Source organism: Canis aureus, chromosome 15 (genome assembly GCF_053574225.1).
Source record: "Canis aureus isolate CA01 chromosome 15, VMU_Caureus_v.1.0, whole genome shotgun sequence".
Lineage (NCBI taxonomy): Eukaryota > Metazoa > Chordata > Mammalia > Carnivora > Canidae > Canis > Canis aureus.
This window is the reverse complement of record NC_135625.1, coordinates 5,175,476-5,188,888: the sequence shown is the minus strand read 5'-3', so window position 1 is coordinate 5,188,888 and position 13,413 is coordinate 5,175,476. Positions and strand designations below refer to the sequence as shown.

Here is a 13,413-nt window from a genome sequence, read left to right as displayed (position 1 = left end):
GTTCTAAAAACGCACCTGGGATGTGTTTTAATCAGACGTGATGAGACGTGCAGACAGGATACGATTGTCAGGAGGGAGGAGGTCCCTTCTCAGGGCTCCCGAGCAGCGGGAGGCAGAGCATGCTGTGGGAGCTACCTGGGGAGGCACCTGGGCTGCTAAGGAGGTGGGGAAGGCAGGGCATGGCCCAGAACCTTTACTGGGGTTCTCGTGGGAAAAAACAAGGTGTAGGGCGGGTAACCGGAGTGAGCCTAAGACTGGATGGCTCAATGATTCGGTGGGTTCGGGGCATTAGAGCTGATCCCTGGCTACCTGGTACCTGGCCTCCCCTGACTGGGAGCCGAGGGAGTACCTGAGAAAGAGACAATTAGGTGTGTGGGCTCTGGGTGGGTGGGTTTGTACGTGAAGGATGTTCTCAAGGGGCCTCAATTGCTCACTCTAGGCTTTAGCTAGCCCTGGGAGGGCAGCCTCTCCAGGATCAGGATCGCACACGCCAGATCATCAAGAACACAGAAAGTAGGAAAATGCAGTGAATAGATTCTCACTGGTAACACTTCCTCAACCCAAATGCTGCCAATCGGGGCCACCGAGGAAGCTTCACTACCTTTCCATCCCGCATCATTCTGTTAAGCCTGGGGCATAAAAAAGGTGACACGAGGCTTCACTGACGCATTCCTTCGTCTTCTCTATCATCCCCCTGGGATTTGTTGAGCCGCTGTGATGGGTAAGGCCGATGGGCTCCTGCCGAGGAGAGGCCCACACCTGCCTCCCTAGAGCTTCTGTGGGGGCCACCAGGACCGTCTGCGGCTCCAAAACTGCCTGGTGAGTGCTTACGAGCGGTATGGGCAAGTTGAACCGAGGGGCCCCTAGAAGAGACACTGAGCTGAATTCTGAAGGACACGGAGCTAAGTTGGGGGTGCGCTTTGCACACAGTGAGAGGCTGCAGGTGGAGATGGAGGGCAGGCGGCGTGAGCTCAGCTGTCCTTGTTCTCCAAGTCAGGAAGACTCTCACTGCCCACATGGAGGGGATGGGGCCGTCTCCTCGGGGACCGGGCTGCTGAGCTGAAACCCATTACTTCTCTATTGCAATCCAAAACACTGTCTTTTGTTCACACTGATTAAAAAAAAAAAAAAAGTATCAGGGTCTGTCATGTATCAGGGACTATCCCAGCTGCTGGCGATACTCTGACGAGCAAGAAGGTTGAGCTTCCTGCCCTTTGGAAGCTTACATCTTGGTGAGAAAGAGAAACAATCCAGAAACCAAGAAACCTCTGTCCTGTGGGACACACATTCGGGTGGAGAAAGGAACACTTAGCAGTTAAACAGGGAAAGGTCTAACGTAAACAAACATAAAATTCAATGTTCGCTGCAGACACAAGCTGCCCAAACAACAGAGCGGGTCAAGGATCCAGAGGGTCATGAGGATGAGTCATCCCTGAGGTTCAAGGTGTGATGCACGGTCACAGGCGGGGCTGTGGAGCCCTGGGCTGATGTGCCGGTTGCAGGTGGTCGGGAAAGCTGTGCCCTGGTCTGAGTGATTAGGGGCCCGTGCACAGAGAGCTGCAGGCAGACAGGCACCACGGAGGTAGAGGTGTGTGCAGAGGGTGACAGCCTGGGCGCGCCCGAGGAAGAAAGGGCAGGGTAGGAGACGAGCTCCAAGACAGAGGGCAGGGCCTGAGCATGTTCCGTCTTGTGTTTCTAGGCACCATGAAAAGTCATAGGTGAGTAATAAACAGGGAGATTGCATGATCTGATTTTCACCCCAGAAAAATCACTTTGGTTGCTGGTTGGTTTAAAAGGGTGGAAGAGAGAGAAAGGATGGAAGTAGGGTGATCAGTTAGGAGGCTGCTGCAGACCAGGAGGACGATGACACCTGCACTCAGACCCTCTCCCACAGAACGGAAGACAGAGTCCACCGTGTGTGGGAATCACAGCCATGATGCCACACACCTGCAGGCAGCAGCACCCAGTTCAGAGATCCCATTCTAGAATGTTCTGTTTACACATCCCTTCCAAAACTTCTCTCTCTGGCCTTTAGCTTAGGGCGACTAAGTAAAAGTCAGCAGTCCATACTGGGTGGCATGTTCAGTGGCTTGTGTTGGGTGGCCCGTGTTGGTGGCTCATGTCCAGGGGCCCATATCTGGTGGCCTATGTTCAGCAGCGTATGCGTGATGATCCTTGTTCACTGTCTCAAGTTCAGGGGCCCCTGTCGGTGGTCTGTGTGCAGCAGCCTATGGTTGGCAGTCCACGTTCGGTGGTCCACACTCAGTAGCCCACATTCACTGGTCTGCTTCCATGGTCGATGTTCAGTGGCTCACGTGTCACCCTGAGAAGTGAGCTGAGAGCCAGAGGTGTTGCCAGGGCATACTCTGATGAAGGACAGATGCAAGGATAGAGTTGGACAGGGCTAAGGTCATATTCCAAAGTCCAAGTACGTAGAGCTTTGGTCAAGTGGTATGATAAACAGTAACAAAACAACAAGTTCATGGATTCTGTCAACCAGTTTTACTAAGGGGGCTGGTTAAGAAAGCAGTTTTTATTTTTTAATTTTTTTCCAAAGGTTTTATTTATTTATTTGACACAGAGAGAACACAAGCAGGGTGAGGGGTAGAGGGAGATAGAGAAACAGACTCCCCTCTTGAGCAGGGAGCCCAATGTGAGGCTCAATCTCAGGACCCTGAGATCCTGACCTGAGCCCAAGGCAGATGCTTAGCTGCCCAGGTGCCCCTAGAAAGCAGTTTTTAAGATTTTATTTATTCATCAGAGACACGGAAAGAGAGGCAGAGACACAGACAGAGGGAGAAGCAGGTTCCCCTCAGGGAGCCCAACACAGGACTCGATCCCAGGACCCCAGGATCATGACCTGAGCCAAAGGCAGGTGCTCAATCACTGAGCCACCTAAGCGTCCCAACAGAGGTTATATTTAAACACAGGTTTCTACACTACTCTTTCTCTATTTTTAAAAAGTTAACCCACTGTTCAAAAATAATAGTAAAATATGTACATACCACAATATTGTAATACTGCCAATAGGTCATGGGGGATCATAATGGGGATCATAATAACATTTTTTTCTTTAAGTTGGTTGCACCTCAGATTCTCATTAATTTTTTAGTAAAATACTTTTTGGCTGTTCAGCCATCAAAAATTTATAAGCACCATAAGAAATCATCTTGACCATTTGCAACAATGCAGATGGCCCTAGAGGGTGCTATGCTAAGCAGAATAAGTCAGACTGAGAAAGACAAATACCATATGATCTCACTCATATGTGGAATTTAAGAAACAAAACAGATGAACATGGGGGAGGGGAAGGAAAAATAAAATAAGACAAAAACAGAGAGGGAGACAAACTATAAGCGATACCGAACTCTAGGAAACAAACAGGGTTGCTGGAGGGGCTGGGGGCAGGTGGTTGGGATAACTGGGGGTGGGCATTAAGGAGGGCATGTGATGTGATGTGCACTGGGTGTTGTATGCCACTGATGAATCACTAAACTCTACCCCTTAAACCAACTAAATAAATAAATAGATAGATAAATAGATAAATAAAAGAAATTGTCTTGACCTAACCAGATATTTTTATCAGAGGCAGAAGCAGGAACTCAACAGCATAGCTCGTTTCAATGTCAGCTGCATGCACGTCCATCCCCCCGACGATTTTAGTGACCTAGGAATCTGCACCGTGCCTGCAGAAGACCCGGTACCTAGGAGTTTTTAGTGAACAATCATGAATCGGTTGACTCGACCAAAGTGATAGGGTGTGTTTCCAGCAGAATTACAGCGTCAGGACTGGAGACTCTCAGCTCCACACCTCGTGACCTTGACGTGGCCTTTCGAGCATTCCGCAAGACGAACTCCGCTCGCAAGCCCCTTGTGTGCTGAAGGTGGAAGAGGCAACAGAGCTGTTTCTGAAACTCTGTTCCTAGTCCCCGGATCACTGGTACCCGGCAATAACTCTCAGGTATGCCAGAGGAAGTTAGAAAACGTTGTATCAGATTATACCAGAATTATTTAAATGATAGCAGTCTCGGCAATTGGATGTCTACCTCTCGTGAAATGATACGGTTTTGATCGGTTTTTACTTGGTGCTGTTTGGATTACGTGTCCTGAGAGTAAATGCAAAAATATAGTTGACCCCTGACGTCCCTCTCTTCTTCCTTGTGGGCTCTCCCCACTTTGCAGTAACTCCTAGTGGAGGGTGTGGGCTTCACCCTCTCCACCGCTCCCTTAGGACAGCCTGTCATAGAGCCCAGTACCTTTGGGATTTGACCATTTGCAAATTCTGGAAAGATGTGTGGGGTGGTGCAGGGTGTGGGTAACAGGGGTCTGCGAAGGAGGGGATGTTCCTCCAGGCATGTTCCATCTTTCTTTACTTGGCACCAATCACGTAAAAAAAAAAATGCCCAAAGGGTATGAACCCTCCCTTATGAGGTGCCTAAGGTCTGGGGATGTAATGCACGCGTGGTGGCTGAGCTGAAATTTGCCAAGACGGTAGGCCTTAAATGTTCTCAGCTCACAGCTGTGTGAGCTATGGGAGGTGATGGAGGTGCACTAATCAGCTTGGTTGTGGCGCCCACTTCCCAATGTCTGTGTATATTAAATCACTACCGTGTATACCTTAAAGGTAAAACAGAAGAACCGAAATAGGGTGCGGTCCCAGCTTCCAGGAGCTCTCACGTGCGTCCCTCAGCCTCTGTCTGCAAAGGTCTCTATTAAGGCGCGGGGGGAGAGGGGTCTCACCTGCTTTTTCCGCCAGAAGAGAGGCTCCCTGGTTGAGCCCACGCTGCCTGCAACAGGGAGACCGAAATGCACACACCCCATTACAGCTGCCCCGGGCGGGGGCCATGAAGCGGGTCCCCCCAGATTTGCATTCGGTGAAAGCATTCTCCTGTATCTTTCGCCATCTGCTCTCAGGCACGGCAGGTATTGTGTTACTGTAAAGGAAAATGAGAGCAGGGCAGGTAGGTCTCGTCCCTCCGGTCGCGCATCTGGTAATTAGTGACTCAGGGTCCGGGTCTCACCATCCCGAGCACCGAAGCCCAGGGCTCTGGCCGCAATGCACCTGGAGCCCGGCCGGAGGGACAGAGATGGCCAGTGAGGCCACGACCGCCCGCCCACCAGGCCACTCTCTCACTCACACGGGGAAGGAAGGCAGAGGCCTGGGAGGACAGGCTCCGGACAGCACCTGCTGCAGCGCCCCTGCCCTCCACGCACCCCTGGGAGCTCTGCCTCCCGCCAACGTGGAAACGTCCACTGGACGGGCTTCAAACTCCTTTTGTTCCATTGCTAGGAGCTGTGGCCAGTGCTGAGCAGAAGGCAGGAATGCTCGGAGGGCCTGCGGCAGGAGACCTAGCCTGCACCCACCGCTGCACCCCATTCGCTCAACTCACAGGTCCCCGAGGGCAGGTGCAGGCTGGAGGCGGTGGGGCATGGAGCGCAGGGGGTCCTGGGTCATTAGACCGGGCGCTCCATCCAGTCATTCTTCTTCCACCCCCACGGCCTCCCCTTCCCCTAGGTATCTGCCCAAGCCTGGCTCTCATCTCCGCCTGGCCTCCCCTTAGCCAGCCTATAGCAACAACCCCAGGCCCCGTGCCCTCCTGCCCTCCAGCCCCGAAACCAGGCTTTGCACCAGGCACACCATGGGGGGACCAGCGTCTGCGGGCGCAGTGAAGCGGAGGGCACTGCAAAGCTGGGGGAAAAGGGGAAGGCCAGCCGGCTGACCTGGATGCACACACGTGTGCATGTGTGTATGCGTGTGTGGGGTGCACCTGTGTATGCTTGGGTGTGTGCATAGGCATGCAGAGGTGTGTGCACGTGTATGACCTTGGTGACTGGGCCCTCGCAGAGCTCTGTCCACGTTCTGTTCAGGTTTCAGCTGAAATACTTCCTCCTCGGGGGCACCTTCGCTGGCCAGGCCTCTCAACGAACTCCTCCTTCATCTCATGCTGCTTAATTTTTATCACACGCCGATCCTTGCCTGCACATCACACACACACACACACACACACACACACACACCTGTGTGTGCATGTACTTTGTGCGTCATCCCAGGTTAATCTCATGCACTAAAATAAAACTTCGAAGAGACCAGGGGTCCTGGATGTCCTTGAATCCATGTGAGTTGAATCAGAAAGACAGCAGGGAATCCGCTCGAGCTCATACACGTAGGGGGTGCCGGCGGGGTGTCCTCCACGAGCCTGCAGCCCAGGATCCCAGAAACGTCCCTCACTGCTGCAGCCTGAGCTGTGGAGGCTGAGAAGGCCATGCTCACCGGGAGCCTGGGGGACCGCCAGGCTCCCTTCACGTCACCAACACCTCCCAAAGCCCACAGGAGATCCCCACGGTGGCAAAGCTAGACTCAGGCCGCCCCTGGAGGGGCCACAGACAGCCGGGCACCTGCAGCTCACCGCCGATGCCCCAGCCTAAGCGGGTCTGGGACACACCCAGGGCGGTCCGTGGACACCTTTGAGTGAATGGGCCAACTAAGGAGAAACGGTGATGTGCAGAATGATTAAAATACACCAGGGAGCCCCCAGGGGGCTCAGTGGGTGAAGCATCCACCTTCAGCTCAGGTCATGATCCCAGGGTCCTAGGATGAGCCCCACCTGGCGGTGGGGTGGGGGGTGGGGGGTGTCCTGGCCCAGCAGGAAGCCTGCATCGCCTGCCCTCTGTCCCTCCTCCCACTGGTATGTGCGCTCACTCTTGCTCTCTCTCTTTAAATAAATAAACTCTTTTAAAAAATAAAATAAAATGCACCAGAAAATGAGAAGAATATGACTTCCGACAACTAAAAATTGCATTTGGCTGTTAAAGAGTACCAGAGGGCATGTTGGTTTGAGCAGAAAAGCTCCTTGGTAACACAGCCCACACCATTTCCTAGCAGCCCAGAACATTCCGTGTAGGAGACTCCTCGTCGGGCTTGTTTGCAAAGCCTGGCTGTTGCTCCTACGCTGGGACAAGGGCAGGAACGTGCACGTCACCTTCCTGAGCCCCCACCTGGCCGCACGGCGGGCACACCTCGTTTCCGTCCCGGGCCCCCGAGGCACGGACCGCAGCCCCGGCCCAGGCAGCACCGGGCAGGGGCCCTGCGGTTGCTCAGTGAGTAGAAGGAAAGCCAGCGCGTGTGGTCGCTCCCCTGCGAGTCGCCCTCGATAGGACGGAGCCTGCAGCCTGCCCAGCTGTTCCCACTGCAGGGACCTGGGCACACCCTCCTGGAAGCAGCGCCGGCCACAAGCCTGAAACCGGGTTGAGACTTTCCTCCGGGGAGCAGAGCCGCTCAGCCCGAGCGTTTTGCCCCTGGAAGACATGGGACACCTCTGGGGACAGTTCTGGGGACGAGTCTTAACTGTGGGTGCCCCCGGCATCCAGTGAGGGGGGGGGCTGCCCAATGTCCTACAACGTACAGGACGGCCCCCCGCAGCAGGAGGATCCAGTCTAAAATGTCATCGTGTGGAGGGTGCGAGACGCTGCCCTAAGGCACAGGGTTCAGCCCAAGCCCTTAGCCCGGGACTGACCTTTGGACGTGCTCCTGTCGTGGCTCCTCTCGGCTGCTGGCACCCACGCAGGTGTGGCCTGGCCGGAGCGCGGGCTGGTCCTGTGGAGGGGAGGAGGCTGGGGAGGGAGGATGCTGCAGGAGGTGGGGTTCAGCCAGTCTGTCCAGCTTTTTCCAGAACCACCAACTCTGAGGCACTTGTGCAGCTCTGCCCGGCTGCGTCTGGAAGAGGGAAGCCGGCGCTGCCCCAGGGCCGGGTGCTCAGCCCCAGGGTGGGTGCTCGGCCCCAGGGAGGGTGCTCGACCCCAGGGAGGGGTGCTCGGCCCCCAGGGCGGGGTGCTTGGGCCCCAGGGTGGGGTGCTTGGCCCCAGGGTGGGTACTCGGCCCCAGGGAGGGGTGCTTGGCCCCCAGGGCGGGGTGCTTGGGCCCTGGGTGCTTGGCCCCCAGGGAAGGTTGCTTGGCCCCCGGGGCAGGTGCTCAACCCTCAGGGCAGGGTGCTCAGCCCCCAGGGAGGGCTGTTCAGCCCCCACAGTGGGGTGCTCAGCCCCCAGGGTGGGGTGCTCGGGCCCCAGGGCAGGATGCTTGGCCTGCAGGACAGGGTGCTCGTCCCCCAGGGAGGGCTGCTTGGCCCCCAAGGAGGGGTGCTTGGCCCCCAGGGTGGGGTACTTGGGCCCCAGGGTGGGGTGCTCAGCCCCCAGCAAAGATTGCTTGGCCCCCAGGGAGGGGTGCTCGGCCCCCAGAGCGGGGTGCTTGGGCCCCAGGGTGGGATGCTTGGCTCCCAGCGAAGACTGCTCAGCCCCCAGCGAAGACTGCTCAGCCCGCAGGGAGGGGTGCTCAGCCCCTAGGGAGGGGTGCTCGGCCCCAAAGGAAGGCTGCTCGGCCCCCAGGACAGGGTGCTCAGACCTCCCGCGGATGGCAGTGCCTGCAGACCTCCCCTGCCCAGTCTCCTCACTTAGGAAACGGGAGTTACACCAGAGCCTGTCCCCTTGGCAGCACGGGGACGAAATTGGGTTTGAACCTTGCGGCAGGCTGTGCCAAGCCTGTACCCCCTGGAGCCAGGCCCCTCCCGGGACACTGGCCCTGGCTGTGCCTGCGGCGGCTTGTGGCAGCAGCTGGGGTCGGGGCAGGCCCTGGGGGAAGCTCACGATGCCCCCTCCCCGGGGGTCACAAGTCGCTGGACCCCACACCACAGCCCAGACGCCCCGGCGATCCGTGTCGGGCGACAAAAGCCATTCACTGAATAAGGCGTGGGGCGTGAGCACTTCTCACGAAAATCTACAAAAGCGTGTGCACACTCACCGACGTAAATGCGGAGCAAAAAGCCCAGAGCCTAAAAAGAGAATCACCACATGTGAACTGTATTTACCTCCAGGAAAGAGAAGGGGGCTCGGATGGGCAGGTAGCAAACAAATCTTACCTGCACGCATTCTCTACGTTTTTATTCTATTTTATTCTATTTTAAAGATTTTATTGATTTATTTGACAGAAAGAGAGAGAGAGAGGAGAGAGAGCGCACAAGCATGGGGAGGAGGAGAGGGAGCCCAACACGGGGCTTGAACCCACGACCCTGAGATCATGACTTGAGCCAAAGGCAGACGCTCACCCACTGAGCCACCCAGGGGCCCCCTGTCTGATTATTTTAAAAGCAGAGCAGTCATGTCATATTCTAAAATTTTTAACGTCTAAAAAAATGACTTTTTATAGGCAGGGCTCCGCTCTGTGTAACTATATATTCCCACGAGCAAATCCTACAATCAGACACAAATGAAGACAATCCACACACGGTATTTGCATTTGAGTGCAAATGCCCCGAGAGTCAATAACTGATACCCAAGGCCAAGAATGGGGTCAGACAACTTCCTGAAAGCCACTGGGGCTCCAGAGGAGCTGACCCCCACTCTTGGCTTCGGATAACAGTTATTTAACCCTGTTTCCCCATTTCAGGGTTAAAGGCACCCTCTGAGCCCCCAGGGACTTTAACTCTGAAATGAGGGTTTTTGGTGGCCTGGAGTAGAATGAATTCAAGCAACCTCAGCTCTGGCGAGCCCGGTGGGGACCCCCACCCCGGAAAGATAACAGGAGTCCCCCCTTCACGGAAGCTGAGGAGGCCAGACACCTACATCTAGAACAAACCAGTAAGGCCCACCAGCCCTCACTGAGTGCCAGGTACTGTTCTAATTCTATAGTAACATTTATTTCTTAACAACGACCTCAGGCAGTAGGTAGTTATTACCACCACCTTACAAGTGAGGAAACTGAGGCAAGGAACGTAACTTGCCCGAGGCCACCCAGTTCCTCTGGAAGGGTGGCAGGAGTCTGACGTCCTGAGTCTCCGGGCCCAGCACGCTGTGCCGTCCTGGTTGGTCCGGGAGCCAAGGCAGGAGGACCAAAGGTGACGCATAAAGTCCGCAGGCAGGAGGTGATCCGTCCCTGAGTAGACTCCAAATGTAGAGGAGGGGAAGGACCCTAGGAGTCAAACGGTTCAAAGTCACCTCTCTGTGAGCAGCCTACCAAGGCCCAGGGAGGACCTGGTACGATTTGGTGGGGCCCTGGTGGGGAGGCCAGCTGGGTTTTCTGGAAAATGGCATGAAGTACCTGCTTGTGGAGACAGTACAGTTTGCCAGGACCGGACAGCCGGGCTCGGCCCGGTGTGCTCACGGCAAGGGGCAGGGGTTTCCTGAGGCGCAGGCACCCGGCACTCGGACCTCAGCCCCGAGCCAGGCCTTCCCCGGCTTTGTGGAAGGGGGCCTGCACCCCCTTCCTCCTGCAAAGACAGCTGTCCATCACCGTCTGAAACACTTCACTCTCAACGCGGTGAAAACGCAAAACCCACTTTGGTCCTGAATACGTGGCGAGGAGGTTGGATTTTGAAGTCCGCACATGGAGGTGGAGTCGATGTGCACAGACCTCATGCAAGACGCCCGGACTCCCGTGGGCCCTGGTCCCCAGCTCAGGGGGGGCTCGCCGCCCACCAGCCAGCCTGGCCAGTGTGGGCTCCGGCAGCGGAGACCCGACTGTGCATCCACGTCGCCAGCCCAGTGGGAACTCCAGAAGCCGCGTATCCTGCTCAAAGATCATGCCTCTGATCCTTGGAGTCCTTCTCCTCTGCCCACCGTGTCTGGGCGCCTCTTCCCCACTTGCCATGTCCTCACCTGTGTATTTCTTGAACGTTTTTTCCTACCCTGAGGAATCACTGGACCAGAAACCAGAAGACTGAGCAGCCATCCAACCCGGGAACTGTGAAGTCCCAGGTAAGGCAGCTTAACGTGGCTGAACTCGTTTCCTCATCTAGAAAATGGGAATGTGGGGATAGTGGACCTGCTGGACTCATCTCAGGGGCTGAGGTAATTACCAAACAAGTGCAGGTCTGGCCGTGCATTAGAAGCTTTCCGAACAGGGGCAGCCCGGGTGCTCAGCGGTTTAGCACCTGCCTTTGGCCCAGGGCCAGATGCTGGAGACCTGGGATCGAGTCCCACATGGAGCCTGCTTCTCCCTCTGCCTGTGTCTCTGCCTCTCTCTCTGTCTCTCATGAATAAATAAAATATTTTTAAAAAGAAGCTTTCTGAACGGTGCAGACACACCAGGCCAAGATGACCGCTGGCTGGTAGGGGGCATCCAGAAGAAACAGGTGGCTACTTAATGGGATGACTTTCCCAAGATAAAGTCAGTGAAACACCTTATTCTCCATGGTAACGCTACACGTAGCATGAGACCTCACGATGAGACCTCACGCACACTGCAATGATCCGTGACTGGGTCAATGTGGGCAGGAGCAAACCCAAAACCAGTTAAGGTGGAGGCATTTCCAACCAACGAGGGGCCCCTGAGCTTTTATTATGTGCTAACTATTGTCATGGTCTTTGTTTGCATGAAACTTGAAGGCTAGTTGTTCCTTATTTATCTGTTTGAGAGAGAGAGAGAGAATGAGCAGGGAGGAAAAGGAGAAGTAGGCTTCTCATGAGCAGGGAATCCGATGCGGAACTTGATCCCAGGACTCTGCGACCATGACCTAAGCCGAAGGCAGACACTTAACCGACTGAGCCACCAGGCACCCCCTACTAACTGTCCTAATATGAAGGGGAGAGATAGACAAACAACTTTAATTCAAGGCAGAGAAACAGCAGAACCAAGAGAGAAGGATGAGGTGCAACAAGGATCCACCAGGAGGAAGATGTTACAGCGGTTGGGAGGTCAAGAAAGGTTCACGAGCCTTGAAGGATGCGCGGAGCTTCGCCTGCGTTGCTAGGAAAGGGCCTCCTGGCCCAGGAAATAACGCAAAGGTATGACCAGCAGGAGAAGCAGGAGTTGGAAAGGAGCAGGGACGCTACAGACGGTTGGGAGCACAGCGGAGAAATGGAAGATAATCCAGGGAAAGTTGCTGAGATCCAAGGAATGGACGTCTCCAAAGATCTGCTAAGGATTTCAGGTTTTCTCTAGGAAGGAAAGAGCAGCTGGGGCTCCGTCAGGCATTGGCCTGCTCAACTGACTCCTTTTGCAGAGGGAACAGTCAACTATGCATCAACTATGATTTAAATTCATGATTCCTTACCTGAACCTTATTTACTGAGTGGTACGAACGTGCTCTCTCCCACTCCAGCAGGTCACTGGCCTCCAAAACCTACACCTCAGCGTCCACTCCATGGGATTCACAGCACCCGGACCAGTTGTTGGGGGAATTAATGTGACAATAGCTATGTGAGTCCTTGGCTAGGAGACATATCTTTCTGTCCAAGGCATCGTCACGACCTTCTCGGTAGGGACTTCTTTGCAAAACAGACACACCTGCAATAAGGAAATGCATTGCAGCATTATCTCGCTGGAGAAGAATCCAGCTGGCCGATTAGGAACCTCCGAGGTGGGAAGCAGCGGCTTGCCAAGGCCGCGGGGCCAGTCTCCCACAGACCAGAGCCTGGTCTCCTCCCTCCTGCCACTGGCTTCCCAGAAACCAAACACCAGAGGGTGACAACTACCTGAGCTATTTCTCTGCAGCGGAGGAGGCTGGCCCTCCATGTTCATCCTGCCTCCCACCCCCTAGGGTCCAGGGGACAAGTGTTGAGGATACGTGCCGACTCCTCAAGAGTCCTGCTGCTGTTGGCTTGCAGGGAGAGCAGGGAGTCAGGTGCAAGGTCAAGGAAGTCGTCTTGTGCTGACAGGACTTCCCGTCAGCTCCAGCGGTGGCTCCAGCCCGTCCACCTACCACGCCTGAAAGCACAGCTGGGATGAGCTGTTGCATGGCTTTTGAACATTTTGCAGATTTGGAAGTAAAGGCTCAGAGAAGTTGAACAATTAGACTGAAGACACGGAGCTGGTAACCACCCATTACCTCCAGTTCTCCATCAACCCTTGCCCGGCGGGCGTCCCACACTCCATATCCACCGCCTTCCTATCATTGCCTCTCCTGGAAGGACGGGCTGGAATCGATGGGCACTCTTCAGTCTTCGCCTCACTCAACACCTTCTTCCTGAAAGCCCTTCTTCTTCCCTGGGGTTTTCTGACGCCACACTCCTCTGGTTTTGTCCCCTCTGAATGTTCTCTCTCGTTGCTTTGGGTCGGCTGATCCAACTCTACTAGACCATAAACATGGAAGTTGCTCATGGATCCTTTCCTGGACCTCCCCGCCCTCTCTGCACTCTCGCTCGGGGGCCGTTACATGTATCCATTTGGCCTCGATGATCACTTCAGGGCCGGTGACTGTCCCATCTGAGCCGCCAGCTTTCCCCTGAGCTCCAGACTGAGAAATCTCTGCTTGGAGGGCCCCATGCTTCCCAGACCCCACATATCTAAACCTCAACTCTCCATCTGCATCTTTTCCTCTCAAATGGCAGCCCCGTCCACCTGGGATAATACTTGCCTGACTCTCTCTCCCTGGCTCCCCCCACACCCAAACACACTTTTTGGTTCCTCCTCCCAGGTAGTTCTTA

General features: G+C 55.1%; 1 protein-coding gene across 1 annotated transcript; it reads right to left on the bottom strand.

The window, feature by feature from the left end:
* Window positions 1–2,384: 2,384 nt before the first annotated feature.
* LOC144285127 (uncharacterized) lies at window positions 2,385–8,919 on the bottom strand. The gene is made up of 4 exons (XM_077850376.1): window positions 8,910–8,919; window positions 7,515–8,753; window positions 4,741–4,934; window positions 2,385–3,878 (listed from the first exon to the last, which is right to left on the bottom strand). The coding sequence occupies exons 1-4, from the start codon at window positions 8,917–8,919 to the stop codon at window positions 3,726–3,728; spliced, it is 1,596 nt and encodes a 531-aa protein (XP_077706502.1). The 3' UTR covers window positions 2,385–3,725.
* Window positions 8,920–13,413: the final 4,494 nt, after the last annotated feature.

Bases quoted from the DNA above. Each gene is read 5' to 3' on its own strand.
- LOC144285127 (XM_077850376.1), bottom strand. The intron at 4,935-7,514 runs GTCAGTCCCGGG...TTTCCTTTACAG, and splicing joins CGACAGGAGCACGTCCAAAG to TAACACAATACCTGCCGTGC. The intron at 3,879-4,740 runs GTGAGACCCCTC...TTCCACCTTCAG, and splicing joins TCTTCTGGCGGAAAAAGCAG to CACACAAGGGGCTTGCGAGC.